A 20,330-nucleotide genomic window follows, 5' to 3' on the forward strand; every position below is an offset into this window, starting at 1 on the left:
ACAAGACATCCTTGATTGAAATATTGAGCGTGTGAACTAATAGCCATTAAAATATCTAAATAGGTCAGTATCGTTACACATGAAGTTCTTTACAAAAACGTTATCAGTAGGGTACCTGATTGATCAAAGTATATTGCTTGCTATTGAAAGATTTTTTTCCTCTCAGTTGAATCATATGACTCTCTCCTTAAAATGAAAAGGAGTACTTGTGGCACCTTAGAGACTAACCAATTTATTTGAGCATGAGCTTTCGTGAGCTACAGCTCACTTCATCGGATGCATACCGTGGAAACTGCAGCAGACTTTATATACACATCTCTGTGTGTATATAAAGTCTGCTGCAGTTTCCACGGTATGCATCCGATGAAGTGAGCTGTAGCTCACGAAAGCTCATGCTCAAATAAATTGGTTAGTCTCTAAGGTGCCACAAGTACTCCTTTTCTTTTTGCGAATACAGACTAACACGGCTGTTACTCTAAAACCTCTCCTTAAAATGAGAGCTCATTGACGCACCTTAAAAATCTGTCTTTGCCAAGAAATATACATTGAAAACAGTAATGTGAAAATCTCAGAATCAGTCCAGACTGTGTGATGTTTTTAGGTGCTTTAAGCTGAAAAGTGGCTGATAGTAGCTAGATGGCTTTTGAGGAGCAAATATATTTCTTACACAGCCTCCTTAATGGTCTGCAATGGAAACATTCTTTAGAATATGTCAATAGCCAGTGCATACTGAAATCCTTTTCTTACTGCTAGCTATCCATAATTCTTGTCTCATTTTTATCTGGGAATTTGCAAACTATTGAAATAAAGACTTTAGCTCCTCTGAAACCTTGCACAGTTCTACATGTGGAGGTTTAATCCTGCTCCAGTTTAACACAAAACCACTAGCTGCTCAGCCAGAAACAAAGAAGCTGAACAGAACAAGATACCTGTCTTATTATAAAACTTCATGTAATGATTCAAGGGATTTGTTTTCTGAGGAATTACATTTTAACGAGAAGTAGAGATTTGAGGGAAAGCATGGATTGTATTCAGAGTAGCAGCCGTGTTAGTCTGTATTCGCAAAAAGAACAGGAGTACTTGTGGCACCTTAGAGGCTAACAAATTTATTGGAGCATAAGCTTTCATGAGCTACAGCTCACTTCATCGGATGTATCATTTACCCCTTGCTTTGCATTACTAATTATTTTCATTTGTCCATGAAAATCTTTAATACCTCTTTTCTTTTCACTTTATTGATGTCCATACAGAGAGGTACATTTTAGCGTACCAATGTACAGACTTTCCACACTATTTTACCCATGCAGTTTCACCAGTCTTGCTGCTGTAATGTTAATGATTCAATACTGAGGCTGAGCAGCAGCTGCTTTTGCAAATGACCACACCCTGTGTTTTAGCTGCTCTTGCTGCTCTGAAATCAAGTGACTGATAACTAGAATTTTGAGAGAGACAGAGAGACCTGCTCCAGAATAGGCAATAGCCCAGTGGTTAGGGCATTAACCTGGAACATGAGTGCCTCATTCAGAGCAGGGACTTAAACTTGGGTCTCTAACCTCCCAGGTAAATACCCTGCCCACCAGGCTATAGAGTCGCTCTTGCTCTTCCTCTTCCTCCTCTGCTCCATCCATGAATATTTATTTATACAAAGTGGAACAGCTCCAATAGGAGGGATTGAGAGACAACCCACCCCTCTGCCATCTCTTCCTCTGCCCCCCAATAGCCTATAGCTCAGTGGTTAGAGGACTCACTTGGCATGTGCGAAACCTACATTCAAGTCCATCCTAGGTGAGTGCCCTGGACATTGGCTATTCTGGGATGGGTGTGTGTATATGTGTGTGTCTCTATTATTATTTATTTATTTATTATTTCACCAAAAAAATCTCATAAAGTCATGGTTTTGTTTCAACGCAGAATGAAAACAAATTGCAAAACCTCAATTTCACCCCCAGCCCCCAAACAGAATTCTTGTTTTCTGGCCAGCATAACTGAAAACTCCACTTCTTGGTTCAAATTAATCTCTTGTGTAAGGAGATGCAAACATTAATTTCAACAGAGTTGCATCCATGTACACCAAGGTTGAGTTTAGCCCATTGCCTCAATTCCATATAGATTCATAGATATTAAGATCAGAAGGGACCATTATGATTATCTAGTCTGACCTCCTGCACAACGCAGGCCACAGAATCTCACCCACCCACTCCTACGAAAAACCTCACCTATGTCTGAGCTATTGAAGTCCTCAAATCGTGGTTTAAAGACTTCAAGGAGCAGAGAATCCTCCAGCAAGTGACCCGTGCCCCATGCTACAGAGGAAGGCGAAAAACCTCCAGGGCTTCTTCCAATCTGCCCTGGAGGAAAATTCCTTCCCAACCCCAAATATGGCGATCAGCTAAACCCTGAGCATATGGGCAAGTTTCACCAGCTAGATACTACAGAAAATTCTTTGCTGGGCAACTCAGATCCCACCCCATCTAACATCCCATCACAGGCCATGAATCACAGGCTATTTACCATGAATATTTAAAGGTCAATTAATTACCAAAATCATATTATCCCATCATACCATCTCCTCCATAAACTTATCGAGTTTAATCTTAAAGCCAGATAGATCTTTTGCCCCCACTGCTTCCCTTGGAACACTATTCCAAAGCTTCACTCCTCTGATGGTTAGAAACCTTCGTCTAATTTCAAGTCTAAACTTCCTGGTGGCCATTTTATATCCATTTGTACTTGTGTCCACATTGGTACTGAGCTTAAATAATTCCTCTCCCTCTCCAGTATTTATCCCTCTGATATATTTATAGAGAGCAATCATAGCTCCCCTCAACCTTCTTTTAGTTAGACTAAACAAGCCAAGCTCCTTGAGTCTCCTTTCATAAGACAAGTTTTCCATTCCTCAGATCATCCTAGTAGCCCTTCTCTGTACCTGTTCCAGTTTGAATTCATCCTTCTTAAACATGGGAGACCAGAACTGCACACAGTATTCCAGGTGAGGTCTCACCAGTGCCTTGTATAATGGTACTAAAACCTCCTTATCCCTTCTGGAAATACCTCTCCTGATGCATCCCAAGACCGCATTAGCTTTTTTCATGGCCATATCACATTGGTGGCTCATAGTCATCCTATGATCAACCAATACTCCAAGGTCCTTCTCCTCCGTTACTTCTAATTGATGCGTCCCCAGCTTATAACTAAAATTCTTGTTATTAATCCCTAAATGCGTAACCTTACACTTCTCACTATTAAATTTCATCCTATTACTATTACTCCAGTTTGATGAAGTGAGCTGTAGCTCACGAAAGCTCATGCTCAAATAAATTGGTTAGTCTCTAAGGTGCCACAAGTACTCCTTTTTCTTTTTCCAGTTTACAAGGTCATCCAGATCCTCCTGTATGATATCCCGGTCCTTCTCTAAATTGGCAATACCTCCCAGCTTTGCATCATCCGCAAACTTTATTAGCACACTCCCACTTTTTGTGCCGAGGTCAGTAATAAAAAGATTAAATAAGATTGGTCCCAAAACTGATCCTTGAGGAACTCCACTGGTAACCTCCCTCCAGCCTGACAGTTCACCTTTCAGTAGGATCCGTTGTAGTCTCCCCTTTAACCAATTCCTTATCCACCTTTCAGTGTTCTTATTGATCCCCATCTTTTCCAATTTAACTAATTCTTCCCCATGTGGCACGGTATCAAACGCCTTACTGAAATCTAGGTAAATTAGACCCACTGCATTTCCTTTGTCTAAAAAATCTGTTTCTTTCTCAAAGAAAGAGATCAGGTTGGTTTGGCACGATCCTGCTGGAGCATTGTAAATAAACAGACTAAAGATAACTGATTTTAGACTGAACCCTCCACAGTAGTCTGTCTCTTTCTTTGAGTACCCACTTGAATATCTTTCCATCTAGGATTTTATTCTGTGCTTATCACCATAGTAACTGAGCTCCTACTATGTCAGAAAACTGCGGTGTTAATTGGTGTAGGTGAGAAACTACTGTCATTTAAACTGTCCTTCACTGAAAGAAGTTAATGTTGCTTTGCAATTACTTGCTTTGGTACTAGAAGATTCACAAGTGTCTTGTCTACCCTTGGAGCACTGAAATAAGTAATATTTGAATATACACATGATTTAAAATGTTTTTTGCCGTTTTCTGTAGTAGTGATCTTTAAAGTACTGTTTTACTCAAAAACTGGTTATGTAAAGTTGACCTCTTCTTAATCAACAGATGTGCTCACATGAGCACTCATAGTTCTAAATTCTGATACATTCAAATAAGTTTTATCTATTTTTATTCCTGTTAGGACTACACAGACAAGTTAGCTAACAGATAGTAATCTGAAGATTCTATTCGACCTTGTCCCTTATCAGTTTCTTTTTTTAATAAAGTTCTAATCAATTATACCTGTACAACCTCTTGAAGTTTGCAGAATCCAAAATGAGTTTGCAGGACTAAACTGCAGAGGAATAAAAAAAATTAGTCTTTTTATTTACTATCTGATCACCTTTTGCACCTGGTAAGGATTTTCCTTTCTAGTGGCAAACTCAGTAATTCTTTGCATTATAACAATGACATATTACTACTTAGTTTCACAGGGCCAAATTCATCCCTGGTGCCATGCCATTAGGTCAGTAGAATTGCACCTGGTGTGACATTGGTCCAGCGGGTTAGAGAATGTCTGTTCTCTGTATAATTCCATACATTCTTCCTCCTGACTCAGATTAGCTCAGCTGTACCTGAGTGAGGGAAATGCAAACAACCATCAATAGCATCCCATAAAGGAAAGTCACTTAGGATAACTACTACTCTGACTGCATCTGAACCACCTGATTTAATTGCCCAAAATCTGTCATTGTGAACAGTGGGTCGTGGATTAAATGCTGTTGTTAGTGGGCTGTCTGGATGCTTTACAGCATCACTGAGCTTTGTCTTGAGATAAACAAAATCATATAATGTCATGGCATGAGTGCCATTAACTAATAAGGGACTCCTGAATCATTACACTAAAGTAAGAGAAATATGAGTAACATGTCAGAATACTAGTTTATAATGCCAACAGGAAAAGATTAGGGAGAAGTACTGTGAAGCATAAAGAAAAATTAAAGAAAAAGAGAAGACAAATGAATCAAAGCAATAAGGGGGAAAAGAAACAAGGAAAATACCTTTAAAAAAAAATCTTTGTTCTTAAGATGGTTTGCTCACAGGAAGTTAACCTGCATGATGACTCCTACTGGTGTACAGACCATTAAGTAATTAGGAACTCTTTTGGAAAAATAAACATCTCTATATTTTCACTTTGGATGTTGGCCCTTATCCTCAACTACCTTCCACTTTGCTTAGACACGTTGGTGCACAGTAAGCATAGTGAGTAAAAGCACTACGCAATCAGAATGGAGTTGATAGTTAAGAAGTCAAATTGTAGTGGAAGGATCTGGGGATGAAAAACATCTTGCTGTTTGGATAAATCTGTGAATAGCTTGCTCTGTGGTTGCATTCTTGCAGGAATCAAGGGAAGTGCGTAGAGGGCATGGTAGAGATCTTTGACATGCTGCTGGCCACTGCTGCTCGGTTCCGTGTGATGAATCTCCAGGGGGAGGAATTTGTGTGCCTTAAGTCAATCATCCTGCTCAATTCCGGTAAGTGGCATGTTCACATAAACACTTTTATTATTTAATGTAGTAATTCAATTACTGTTGCTGTTTACAGACCTAAAAGTGGCAATTCTTCACCAAAAAAAATTCAAAAACAGACTCCAACAAGAAATTGCAGAACTGGAATTAATTTGCAAACTAGACACTATCAAGTTAGGCCTGAATAAAGATTGGGAGTGGATGGGTCATTACACAAACTAAAAACTATTTCCCCTTGCTAATTTTTTCCCATACTGTTACTCACACCTTCTTGTCAACTCTTTAAAATGGGCCATCCTGATTACCACTACAAACCGTTAATTATTCCTCCTGATGATAATAGCCCACTTTAATTGATTTGTCTCGTTAGAGTTGGTATGGCAACACCCATCGTTTCATGTTCTCTGTGTGTGCGTGTGCGTGTGTGTGTGTGTACAATCCTCATTCTTTTTGCTGATACAGACTAACACAGCTACCACTCTGAAACCTGTTTGATTTCATTTGTTGTTTGGATGTGAAAAGAGGTTGGATCAGAGAATTAGACAGGGAATTTGTGATGTACAGCCTTAAGGCAAAGACAGACAGTGTAAACTTGTTCAGTACAAAAAGTAGCCAGGGAATTGACTCAAAAAGCAGTTGATATACTGAAAGCAACAGACCTGAAGGATGATTTGGGCAGTATTTTCGATGGATTGGGGGTCGGGATGGGTCAAGATTAGTATTAAAAAGATCTGAGAGGAGGTGATGACAGTAGTTGAAGCAACCCTCATAGTGTCAAGGGGTGATTCTAATTTTAGTTTTAGAACTGGAGTTTAAACATTCCTGTTTAGGTGGTAAAACTAAGGGAAGGGATGGCAAAGGCATGGCTAAATTTGTCAGAATGTATGTAAAGACCTTGAGGTTGAAATGGCCAAATAAAGCTGAGAAGTAAGACACAAAAAGAAAGGATCTTGCATCTCTGACCAGAAGGTTTCATCTATTTAAAATGAGAGAAAATAGAAACATATGTGTTCTAAGTGCAGGCTAAAGCATACAGCACTTTTCTAAAGCCGTAATGATAAGTTCTGTTAAAGGAGGCTCTACTCCCAGAAGCGATTACAGAAAATTGACCCCACCTTAAATTTATGGCCAAAAGATATCATCACGATCATCTAATCTGATCTCCTTTGCATTTGAGCCACAGAACCTCACCCACCCACTCCTATAGTAGCTTCATAACCTCTAGCTGAGTTACCGAAGTCCTCAAATCGTGATTTAAAGGCTTCAAATTACAGAGAAGCCACCATTTACTCTAGTTCCATTGTTCTCAAACTTTTGTATTGGTGACCCCTTTAACACAGCAAGCCTCTGAGTGTGATTCCCCCTTATAAATTAAAGGCACACTTTTTTATATATATTTAACACTATTATAAATGCTGGAGGTGAAGCAGGGTTTGGTGGGTGGAGGCTGATAGCTTGTGACCTGCATGTAATAAATAACCTCATGACCCCCTGAGGGGTAACAACTCCCAGTCTGAGAATCCTTGCTCTAGTTCAAAGCAGCAAGTGACCTGTGGCCCATGTTGCAGAGGAAGGTGGCAACCCCTAAGTACCTTACCAATCTGTCCTGATGGAAAATTCCTTCCTGATCCCAAATATGGCAGTCTGTTAGACCCTGAGCATGTGGGAAAGACCCATCAGCCAGACACCTAGAAAGAATTCTCTGTAGAAACTAGAGCCCTCCCCTTCTAGTGTTCCATCTACGGGCATTGGAAATATTTGCAAATAACAGTTGTAGATGGGCCATATACCATTGTAAGCAATCTCATCATACCATCCGCTTCATAAACTTATCAAGCTCCATCTTATAACTTAGGTTTTTTGCCCCCACTATTCCCCTTGGAAGGTTGTTCCAGAACTTCACTCCACTGGTGATTAGAAGCCTTTGTATAATTTCAAGCCTAAACTTGCTTGTGTCCAGTTTATATCCATTTGTTCTTGGCCAACGCTGGCACTTAACTTAAATAACTCCTCTCCCTCCCTAGCATTTATCCTTCCGATGTATTTATAGAGAGCAATCATATTTCCCCTCAGCCTTCATAGGATCATAGAAGATATGGGTTGGAAGAAACCTCAGGAGGTCATCTAGTTCAACCCCCTGCTCAAAGCAGGACCAACCCCAACTAAATTATCCCAGCCAGGGCTTTGTCAAGCCTGACCTTAAAAACCTCTAAGGAAGGAGATTCTACCACCTCCCTAGGTAACGCATTCCAGTGTTTCACCACCCTCTTAGTGAAAAAGTTTTTCCTAATATCCAATCTAAACCTCCCCCACTGCAACTTGAGACCATTACTCCTCGTTCTGTCATCTGCTACCATTGAGAACAGTCTAGAGCCATCCTCTTTGGAACCCCCTTTCAGGTAGTTGAAAGCAGCTATCAAATCCCCCCTCATTCTTCTCTTCTGCAGGCTAAACAATCCCAGCTCCCTCAGCCTCTCCTCATAAGTCGTGTTCCAGACCCCTAATCATTTTTGTTGCCCTTCGCTGGACTCTCTCCAATTTATCCACATCCTTCTTGAAGTGTGGGGCCCAAAACTGGACACAGTACTCCAGATGAGGCCTCACCAATGTCGAATAGAGGGGAACGATCACGACCCTCGATCTGCTCGCTATGCCCCTACTTATACATCCCAAAATGCCATTGGCCTTCTTGGCAACAAGGGCACACTGCTGACTCATATCCAGCTTCTCGTCCACTGTCACCCCTAGGTCCTTTTCCGCAGAACTGCTGCCTAGCCATTCGGTCCCTAGTCTGTAGCTGTGCATTGGGTTCTTCCGTCCTAAGTGCAGGACCCTGCACTTATCCTTATTGAACCTCATCAGATTTCTTTTGGCCCAATCCTCCAATTTGTCTAGGTCCTTCTGTATCCTATCCCTCCCCTCCAGCGTATCTACCACTCCTCCCAGTTTAGTATCATCCGCAAATTTGCTGAGAGTGCAATCCACACCATCCTCCAGATCATTTATGAAGATATTGAACAAAACCGGCCCCAGGACCGACCCTTGGGGCACTCCACTCCACTCCACCGGCTGCCAACTAGACATGGAACCATTGATAACTACCCGTTGAGCCCGACAATCTAGCCAGCTTTCTACCCACCTTATAGTGCATTCTTCCAGCCCATACTTCCTTAACTTGCTGACAAGAATACTGTGGGAGACCGTGTCAAAAGCTTTGCTAAAGTCAAGAAACAATACATCCACTGCTTTCCCTTCATCCACAGAACCAGTAATCTCATCATAAAAGGCGATTAGATTAGTCAGGCATGACCTTCCCTTGGTGAATCCATGCTGGCTGTTCCTGATCACTTTCCTCTCATGCAAGTGCTTCAGGATTGATTCTTTGAGGACCTGCTCCATGATTTTTCCAGGGACTGAGGTGAGGCTGACTGGCCTGTAGTTCCCAGGATCCTCCTTCTTCCCTTTTTTAAAGATTGGCACTACATTAGCCTTTTTTCAGTCATCCGGGACTTCCCCCGTTCGCCACGAGTTTTCAAAGATAATGGCCAATGGCTCTGCAATCACAGCCGCCAATTCCTTCAGCACTCTCGGATGCAACTCGTCCGGCCCCATGGACTTGTGCACGTCCAGCTTTTCTAAATAGTCCCTAACCACCTCTATCTCCACAGAGGGCTGGCCATCTCTTCCCCATTTTGCGATGCCCAGCGCAGCAGTCTGGGAGCTGACCTTGTTAGTGAAAACAGAGGCAAAAAAAGCATTGAGTACATTAGCTTTTTCCACATCCTCTGTCACTAGGTTGCCTCCCTCATTCAGTAAGGGGCCCACACTTTCCTTGGCTTTCTTCTTGTTGCCAACATACCTGAAGAAACCCTTCTTGTTACTCTTGACATCTCTTGCTAGCTGCAGCTCCAGGTGCGATTTGGCCCTCCTGATATCATTCCTACATGCCCGAGCAATATTTTTATACTCTTCCCTGGTCATATGTCCAATCTTCCACTTCTTGTAAGCCTCTTTTTTATGTTTAAGATCCGCTAGGATTTCACCATTAAGCCAAGCTGGTCGCCTGCCATATTTACTATTCTTTCCACCACCTCCCTACGTAACCCATTCCAGTGCTTCACCACCCTCCTAGTGAAATAGTTTTTCCTAATATCCAACCTAGACCTCCCACGCTGCAACTTGAGACCATTGCTTCTTGTTCTGTCATCTGCCACCACTGAGAACAGCCTCGCTCCATCCTGCTTGTTGTTAGTCCCTAAATGCATGACTTTACACAATTAAATTTCATACCATTTCATTTACTTCAGTTTTCAAGGTCATTCAGATCTTCTTGTATGATATTTCTGGTCCTTCTCCATATTGGCAATACCTCCCAAATTTGTGTCATCCACAAATTTTATTATCACATTATCGCTTTTTCTGCCAAGGTCTTTAATGAAAATGTTTAAATAAGATTGGTCCCAAGACTGATCTTTGAGGCACTTCATTTGCAACCTCCCTCCAGCCTGACAGTTGATCTTTCAGCATGAAGACTATACTCTCCCCTTTAACCAGTTCCTTACCCTCCTTTCAATTCTCATATTAACCCACATCTTTTCTAATTTAATTAATCATTTGTTTGTGGAACTGTATCAAATACTTCATTGAAATCCAGATAGAGTAGATCTACTGCATTTCTTTTGTCCTGAAAATTGGTTTTCTTCTCAAAGAAAGAGATCAGGTTGGTCTGGCATGATCTACTTTTTGTAAAACTGTGTTGTATTTTATCCCTGTTACCTTTTATCTCTTTATTCTTAACCCCTCTCTCAACATTTTGTTCTAAAACCTTCCACACAACTGAGGTCAAACTAACAGGCCTGTAGTTTTGCAGATCACTTTTTTTCTTTCTTAAATATAGGTACTATATTTGCAATTCTCCAGTCATAGGGTATGACCCCTGAGTTTATGGAGTCATTAAGAATCCTTACTATTAGACTAGCACTTTCATGTGCCAGTTCCTGTAATATTTTTGGATGGAGTTGATCTAGGCCTCCTGATGTGGTCCCATCAAGCTGTTGAGTTTGGCTTCCAACTCAGATGTGGTAATTTCTGCTTCCATATCCTTGTTCCTATTAGCCCTGTGCCACTGCCCCCTAAGCTCCTCATTACCCATTTTAAAAACTGAGGCAAAGTATTTGTTGGGCCATACCTAGATTATCTTTAATCTCCACTCCATCCTCCGTATTTAGCTGTGCTGCTTCTTCTTTCCTTGTTTTCTTTTTATTGATATGGCTAAAGAACATTTTACTATTGTTTTTTATTTCCTTTGCAAGGTCTAGCTCAGCTTGGCTTTTGGCAATTCTCACTCTTTTTTAATGCTTTCTGACCTCCAAAAGACAGTTTTCCTTGCTGATCTGTCCCTTCTTCCATTACTTGAAGACTTTTTGCTTTCTCTTGATAACCTGTTTGAGATGCTTTTTCATCCAACTTGGTCTGCAACCTTTCCCTACGATTTAGTTTGGGATGCAGGGTTGCAGAATGTTTTGTCTATTTAAAATTAGAGAAAATAGACAAATATTTATTTTAAATTCAAGCTGGAGCATACAGCCATATTCTAAAGTCATAATGTTAATTTCTGTTAAGAGGTTCTACTCCCAAAAGTGATTATATAAAATTGATACCACCTTACCTAACAGTGTCATTTTTAGTCAGAATCTAAAGTAACTTTTGAATAATGTAGAGTTCTGGTAACTGTGGGCTCAAAACAGCCAATGGCAGAGCAAAGTGGATTCTGTTGTAAAGTGCGTAATTATATCACAATGGAAAATGAACTTCCAGTGGTACTGGACCACACTTGTTACTCTACTTAACCTTAGAGTCTCCTACCCTTCTCCAGGTTATGCCTAAGGGGAACACCGAAAGTCAGGTTAGAATCCCAGCTTTCTGACAGTCTCCCAGGCTGCTAGGACACTGTCAGTACTTCTCAACAAGTGCTGGGTGGAGAACTGTAATTCTCTTTCACAGATGTTTCTGAAAATTTGGTTTGGTTCCAGTTTTGGGACAAAAACCAAAAATTTCAAAATTCTTAGTGAGACAGAAATCTGAAATCTGTTTCATTGCAAAAAAATCAAACATTCATTTTGATAATTTCAAAATGAAATTCCAGCAGGTGGGCTGAAGGGGAGCTGGGAGCCTATGAGCCCCAGCTGAGCTAGATGCCCCAGAGACAGTGCTCCCAGAGTTTCCTGGTTCCCTTTCAGCCCATCAGGCTGACATAGTTTACAAACTCTGTGGGGGGAAAAGCCTCAGTGATTTGAATTGGACTGGGGAAAAGGAGCAGCTCTGTGTGGCATGCTTCCCTGAGCAGCTGTAATGGGTCCTCTAAGCCTTTGATAACTGTTTAGAAGGTTACTTAGGGTGGTTGTGAGACACCGGCCAATAGTAGTGTGACATGTTGGTTGCCCCTACTATGAATAGTTTGGAAGGGAGTTCTGAGGCAATTTCTACATGGGAAATCAGCTCTACAGTTCCTCAAATGTGTATCCCCACAAATCTCAGCCCAGTGTGGTTTTTAATGCATTTACCAATAGCTTTAGCCACACCATTCACCAATAATTATCACAAAGTGTATATCTGAGGAAACACAGTTTTTCAGCATACTTTAAATTGATATGGCAAAAATAATTATCAATGTGATAAATTGAGGATAAAATAACAACATATAGTCTCTTCATAAGAGCAAAAAAATTTAATACTTCCTGAAAATAAAAAAAGATCTGTGTAAGTGATTACCATGGCAATTATGATCATTTTTAGCCAATATGTTGAAATTGAATTATCCTCTTTGCATATTGTTGATTTACAAGAAATATCTGATTTAACCCTAGAAAATGATTACTACATCATTCAAGATTTTTTGTTCCATTTATGTTTCTTGTCTGTTTTGTTTGACCCACACTTTGAAGTGTCCTTGTTCCTCAGTTGGAGTTTAGTAAGTTGAGTGTTCTAGTGCGATGCTATTCAGATTGGCAATGCCAGGACTTGCTTAGACGGTATCCTTTTCAGACCTTGCCAACCGTGCTTTGTGGTATCTATCTGGCTTTTGTTATAGAGGGTTTTGTTTTCTTCTCATAATGGGGAAATTGTACAAAACTAAGAAGTGAGTGCACTTGGATCTAAATAGTGTGTGGTTGAGGTATTCTTACCTCTTGGGTATATGAGCAAAATAACTGTAATAAATCTGTCCAGCATGCACTACTGAAAAACGAATGCAAAGACTTTATGTTCTGCTTATTGAAAGTTTTTATTTTGTATGTGGTGGGGGCTATAAAAGAAACATTGTATTGTAACGATTTTGGGATGGCATGGCTGCATTACTCACTCAGCACTGAAGAGAACAACTATGCAGCCTTCAGAGGGGGAGTGAGAGAGAGATACAGGGCTAGCAGCATATGCTGTATGTCCTTTGGAAATATATGTAGCAAAACTTTAGACACTCCCCCTGTCATAAATATAAAGGGAAGGCTAACCACCTTTAAATCCCTCCCGGCCAGAGGAAAAACCCTTTCACCTGTAAAGGGTTAAGAAGCTAAAGGTAACCTCGCTGGCACCTGACCAAAATGACCAATGAGGAGACAGGATACTTTCAAAGCTGGAGCGGGGGAAAAGCAAAGTGTCCTCTCTGTCTGTGTGATGCTTTTGCTGGGACCAGAGCAGGAATGCAGGTCAGAACTCCTGTAAAGGGCTAATAAGCAATCTAGTTAGAGATGTGTTCGATTCTGTTTTGTTTAAATGGCTGATAAAATAAGTTGTGCTGAATGGAATGTATATTCCTATTCTTGTGTCTTTTTGTAACTTAAGGTTTTGCCTAGAGGGATTCTCTGTGTTTTGAATCTGATTACCCTGTAAGGTATTTACCATCCTGAATTTACAGAGGTGATTCTTTTACTTTTTCTTTAATTAAAATTCTCTTTTAAGAACCTGATTGCTTTTTCATTGTTCTTAAGATCCAAGGGTTTGGGTCTGTGTTCACCTCTGCAAATTGGTGAGGATTTTTATCAAGACTTCCCCAGGAAAGGGGGTGTAGTGCTTGGGGGGATATTTTGGGTGGGGAGACATTTCCAAGTGGGCACTTCCCCTGTTGTTTTTGTTAGACACTTTGGTGGTGGCAGCTTTAAACCTAAGCTGGTAAGAATAAACTTAGGGGGTCTTTCATGCAGGTCCCCATATCTGTACCCTAGAGTTCAGAGTGGGGAAGGAACCTTGACACCCCCACACCTCCTAGTTATACTGGGCTATGAGATATCAGAACTTTAATCAGGTCCAGGAGTGAATATTGCCCAGAATGCACCTTGGGTCAATGTCACTTTTTTGTGGATGGTTTAGGTTCTCTTATGTGCACACATTATGGCTCATGTGTTAATTACACAATCACATACTGGTTTTTCCACAGGACCCTACTTCATTCAATGCATAGGATGACCAGTGCTGTGGGAATGAATTAGGGTTGCATAGAGAATGACTTGTGGTGTCTGTAAGACTCCTGGGGCTCGTTTATTGCAGGAATGCGTGTAGAGAAAAAGGTTATGGGCCACAGAAAGAGAAAGGATAACATTGTGGTTAAGATGTTGAATGCCACTCTGAAGAATTGGATTATATCCCTGCCTCTGCCACAGAGTTCTTGTGTGATGCTAGGAAAGTCTCTTAAACCAAACTTTTCCCAGGTGGTCATGAACTTTTATGGGTGCCTAACCTGAGACTCCTGGGCCTGATTTGCAAAAGTGCTGAGCTCTCGCAACTGCAGATGAATTGAGTGAGAGCTGCAGCTACTTAAAACCCCTAGCAGTATGGTCTGAGGAGTGAACATGGGTTAGGCAAAAGGAGGCCCTGTGTTTGAATCCTAGGCAAGTCACTTTGCATTTCAATTTCCCCAACTGTAAAATGGGGTCATAGTATTTCACCCACCTACCTCGCTGGGGTGTTGTAATGATGAATTAATAAATATCTGTACGGTGCTGAAAACATATAAAGTGCGACAAAAATGCTAAGTTTTCTGAAAAATCAGGTTGTTAGTGTCTCAAGCTGGCTGCCCAGTGATTGAGCCACCCACCACAAATGCTTGCAAATTTTGCCCTTAATCTCTCTCTTCCTCAATTCTCCATCTGTAAAAACTCCTCTCTGCAGGGATGTCATAAAGATAAATTAATGAATATTTGTGATGCACTTAGAAACTACTATGGTAAGTGTAATAAAAAAAAGAAATGAGTAATTCTGTACTCAAGGTGGATAGTGTGTGGTAAACCATGCCTGTGGCCACACATTGAATGAGGAGGATAAAAAGAAATATGTTACGGCTACCTCATTCCCTGTATAGAGAAGGAGACTGGATTCCTGTGGAAAATATACAGAAAAAATACAGACATTATATTTGGAAACATAATCTGTAGAAAATACACACAAATGTCACAAAGCAAAAACAGATGAAAAATGTACACAAAAATCTCGGAAAAAATTTTGAGAACCATGTTACACAAATTACATATACATAGAACAAACACAATTGATCTGAAGAGGAATTAAATGTGTTTTCAGCCAATTTGAATTAGACATATTTAGCCAAAAATATTTAAAATCAATCTCAAATCTAATCTGTTAAATTGTATTTCTAAGGTGTTGTGTAGATTTATTGCACCAGACAAATGATTTTTATTAAGTCTAGAACACTTTCCTTTTCCTGAAATTTTTAGTGCACAGTCATATTAGAGAATATTGAGATTAACTGTAGACATACAGGGCAGGAGGGGACCTCGAGAAGTCATGAAGTTTATCCCCCTACACTATAGCAGGACTAAGTAAATCTAGACTATCCCTGACAAGTGTGTTGTCCAATGTGTTCTTAAAAACCTCCAGTGATGAGGATTCCTTGACGCTATCATCATCTAATATCTAATTCCACACTTCCTCCACCACCAATCAGGTCTCTGTCCCTTTTCATTGTTTCTTGTAACTTCGTCCTTTCTCTGTGGTCTTGAGCCGAAAAAAGTAAAAGCGGCTTTTTTCTCTTCAAGCTTCTCTCCCTCTGTATGGAAAAGTGAGAGTTTGTATTTGCACTGCAAGATGCACTATATCAGGGGTCAGCAACCTGCGGCACGCATGGCAAAGACAGCACGAGAGCCGATTTTTACTGGCACGCTACTGCCAGCCGGGTCCCGGCCGCTGCCCCTGCTTAGCCCACTGCCAGCCTGGGTGAACGGAACCCCAGACCGGCAGCGGGCTGAGCGGGACCAGGAGCTGGGACCCGGCTGGCAGGAGCCGGCGGATGGAACCCCAGACCAGCGGCAGGCTGAGCCGCTCAGCCCGCTGCCGGGCTGGGGTTCTGTCTGCTGGTGCAGTGTATTAAATTTCTCCCCGTAGGAATGTGCTGCTTGCAGAGCACCAGGACTGGCAGTCCTAGGTAGTACACCGTAAGTAGCACATTCCTACGGGGAGAAATGTTAATACACTACACTGGGGTAGGGAAGGCTGTGCCTCCCTCCCGTCCCCTGACTGCCCACCTCATAACCCCTGACCCATCCAACCCCCCTGCTCCTTGTCTCCTGACCGCTCCCTGTCCCCTGACTGCCCCGCCCGCTATCCACACTCCCGACCCCTGACAGGCTCCCCGGGACTCCCACGCCTGTCCAACCACCCCTGTTCTCCGTCCCCTAACATGCCGTTCAGAGCATCAGGACAGGCAGCCGTAAGTAGCACACCATCAGTAGCACGTTCCTATGGGGAGCAATTTAATACACTACACCTGGCCCCGCTCAGCCTGCTGATGGTCTGGAGTTCTTAAAATATGTTCTCTCACCCCTTATCAAAAATTACACTACAATTAGCTTAAAAACTTAAACTTAAAAACTTTGTATATTACAGAAATTGTTAAAAAATGTATAATGTTAATAAATACATAAGTTTGATGAAACAAAGTAGTTGTTCTTATGTGCCTTTGCTTAATCTGTGTTTTCGATGATTTACCTTCTAAAAAAATCTCGCATGTCTCGCACCCCCAGAAAGGGCATCTCGCACCCCAGGTAAAGAACCGCTATACTAAACTGATAAGATCTGCATTTTAATTTAAGTTTTAATGAAGCTTCTTAAACATCTTAAAAACCTTATTTACTTTACATACAACAATAGTTTAGTTATATATTAAAGACTTATAGAAAGAGACCTTCTAAAAATGTTAAAATGTATTACTGGCACGCGAAACCTTAAATTAGAGTGAATAAATGAAGACTCGGCACACCGCTTCTGAAAGGTTGCCGACCCCTGCACCATATTGATGCCATTTGTGAATTTCTCCCAAGATACCATGGCGACAGCTTGTCTCTTATAACTAGGACCATTTCACCAGCTCAATAACAAAACAGAATCTATCCCTTCAGGGCTGCAGAAAACGAAATAAACCTTTCAGCTGCAAAACAAAGCTGTATTTTTGAAAAGTACATTCAGTTCAGCAGTGCAGTGCTTCAAGGGCTCTTCCTTACCATTGTGGTCAAGGAGAACAAGCATCAGAAACACAAAGGCAGCAACATAATGCTGGAGTTCTTGCTGTTAGATTGGATCTGATAAAAGGATCGGTGGTATTTGGCAAAGTGATCACCCTTTATCTCTGGAAACCAATGTGGTGATATTTCTGTCAAAGCAGAAAATTAATTTAATTGGTTTACCTATTAAACCTAGTAGAGTGACAGAACTGTTTTTCCACGGCATGCATCCGATGAAGTGAGCTGTAGCTCACGAAAGCTTATGCTCAAATAAATTTGTTAGTCTCTAAGATGCCACAAGTACTCCTTTTCTTTTTGACAGAACTGAGTTAGTTTTATGAATACTTCAGGAGAGTACTACACAGCCTTAAAACCACATGGTGGATGGCTTCATGGGACATCCTAATCAGCTGTTGTTCTTTGCCATTGACATAATGTTTTTTAAACATCCTTTCCCACTGAGTCATTCTTATACGTCAGTGGTTTTCAACTTTTTTCATTTGCAGACCCCTAAAAAGTTTCAAATGGAGGTGCTGACCCTTTTGGAAATCTTCGTAGTCCTGTGGACCACAGTTTGAAAACCACTGATCTAGGTCATCTTGTCTTGTGACAGATGAAACATGCAGGGTGGGATGTTGCATCGCCAGTAGTGGTCTTCGGATTCCAAGGCTGAACAGACACTTTAAACTCCACTTGTGTGGTTCTAGAAAGGGTGAAGTGGGCGTTCTCCTCAACAATAGCATCCAAAAAGTCTGTCATTACCATTTGCCAACAGCATATATGGTAACATATTGTGTAGTCCCCTCCACAAATCCATTCGAAGCACAGCTTTGCCTTGTTGGCACAGAATATGAGCCCCACCCTTGCAGTGGCTGTGGTTTTCCCTGTCTCTCTCCTTCCATGATGTTTAGGATTCTGGATTGTTATACAGAGTTGGAAGAAAACAGCTTTGAAGATACTTACTTTAAGGCAGCCAGTTCTCGCCTTGCTGAGCAAACTTTACCTGAAGGCAGCAGCCCTTCTCTTTGGTGATGGACAGCTGATATTTCTGTTTCTGAAATGCCTGCTCAGTGAGGCAAGGCAACAGTAATCACCTGGGGCAGTGAGATAACAAATAGCTGTCTTTCATTCAACATTTAATTAGTAAGGGTTGCCAATTGCCAAATCTTTGGGGATTTCTTGGGGATTTGTTTTGATATTTTTAAACAAAGCTCTTTGATGGCTCCTGTGCTAAAGAAGTGTGAGACCTGGGAGCTCCGGGCAGGACTCCTTCCTTTTGAGAGGGTTTTAGAAGTATGAAACTGGGAGGAATTCCTAAAGTATTCATAACACCTGGCAGGATCCCTTGGCCAAGCCAAGCTGTGCTGGTGCTACTATGAGACTATGAAAACATTTCCCACTAATGGATTAAGCGCAGTGAGTCAGAACTAAGAAATTAGTCCCTCTAAAATATTGCTAAGCCATAAAACCTATTAGTAGCATGGGTGTGTGGAGGGTTGAAAATCATTTGGCTGAGAAAGGTCTAAGGGTCTTGTTCTCTTCAATGCAGTTACTCCAGTCTGAAAAATGATATAGGACAAGCAGTCACTGCTTCATATTTCTATAACAACTTTATAGCAATAGTCCAGTGCAGGCAAATCAATAAAAGGAAGAGCTGCGACTGCTGCCTTCCAGAGGCCATACTGTAATAGCTGTTCTGTTCTCTGTCAGCAGGATAGATTCTGATCTCACTTATTCTGGTGTAAATGCCAATGAAATCAACAGAACTACACTTATGATCATTATTATTAATACGATTATTTCTAACGGTGTCCAAAGGAGCTGTAGGTGTCTCTCAATACAGATAGAAAACAGGGTCCTTGCACCAAACAGCTAACAAATGTGAGGGACTAGGAGGTGACAGACAGTAGAGGTGGGGACAGGAGTAACTTCAAACCAGTTACACAATTACTCAATGAGGTCTAATACAGAGCATGATGGAGCAAGAAAAGTGGGAGATTTATTATAACTATCATAAATTGATCTCTTACCTGGGTTTAAATCTGGAGTAACTGAACTCATAATCTGGCCCTTTATCTCCAGTTCCACTTGACTGTTTCTCCAGATGCTGTCATCACTACTATACTGGTTGCTGGTTAATTTCAGATTGGACCAGTGCTATCAGACTGCATTGAGAAAAATAGTAAACTGCAAGTGCTAGATTTTATTGTGGATTGTTTATAAAGGTCTGTGGCTTGGAATTTATAAAGAATGGAGTTTAGTCTTTTACAAACCCCGCCCATCTTGTTTGAAGAATACAATAACTGACCTAATAGCATCACCTTCCTTGGGGAAAAAAAGATTCTTTGAAATAGCCAGAGACCCTAAGACATAGAGGAAGTGGGGTAAAGGCTGCAGTGTAATTTTCCTTTTCAGTCACTTTGATTATCCCACATTATGTTTATCTATGAGAAACACTTTTCCTCATGCAGAAACACTTTTTCTACCTTGTTTTATTGTAGATACAGCATAAAGGACTCCAACCAAAGTGCCAATCAGTTTGCTTTCACCATACCCTCTTTGGGTGGGTGGGTGGGTGGAGCTGGGTTTGTGCATGAAAGCCACCACCACGTTTAATAATAATCTCTGGGAGCTGAAGCAGCAGGAGCAGAGGAGGCTTAACAAGAAAACTGGTTATTTATTGTTTGTCACTCGTATTTGCAGTTTGGGTTGTTTAATATTTTCTGAGTATACCCATTGTTTTGTTTTTCATCTAGACCAATGTGTGTCCATTCCTGATTCTCACCATTGTCATTTTGGAGAGACCTCCCTTCTTTCCTTAGCCATGTTCTCTTTAGGTTGTCTCTAACCTCCTGTTCTCCTTCCTACTGCCAGAAGAGAACTAAGTTCATATTGCGTTTGGCTCTCATGCCTCTTCTGGCCTCTTAAGATCCCTGTCTATGAGACTGTAGCTGTGAAAGTCTAATCTCTCTTTGTGTTGTTCTCCCCCCACCCCACCCCAGGTGTGTATACATTTCTTTCCAGCACCTTGAAATCTTTGGAAGAGAAGGAGCATATTCATCGTGTTCTGGACAAAATCACAGATACATTGATTCATTTAATGGCCAAGTCAGGTCTCTCTCCGGATCAGCAACACAGACGACTGGCTCAGCTCCTCCTCATACTCTCGCACATCAGGCACATGAGGTGAGAGAATG

General features: G+C 41.2%; 1 protein-coding gene across 7 annotated transcripts in view; it reads left to right on the plus strand.

Moving 5' to 3' along the window:
* The window catches only part of ESR1 (estrogen receptor 1), a 297,584-nt gene that overhangs the window by 271,714 nt on the left and 5,540 nt on the right, over positions 1-20,330 (plus strand). For all 7 annotated transcript variants that reach the window (XM_048844214.2, XM_075126808.1, XM_048844211.2 and 4 more), the window contains 2 exons: positions 5,499-5,632; positions 20,136-20,319. In XM_048844214.2, the coding sequence (XP_048700171.1) occupies positions 5,499-5,632; positions 20,136-20,319 (318 nt within the window). The remainder of the gene's footprint in view (positions 1-5,498; positions 5,633-20,135; positions 20,320-20,330) is intronic.

This window comes from Caretta caretta, chromosome 3, assembly GCF_965140235.1.
Source record: "Caretta caretta isolate rCarCar2 chromosome 3, rCarCar1.hap1, whole genome shotgun sequence".
Lineage (NCBI taxonomy): Eukaryota > Metazoa > Chordata > Testudines > Cheloniidae > Caretta > Caretta caretta.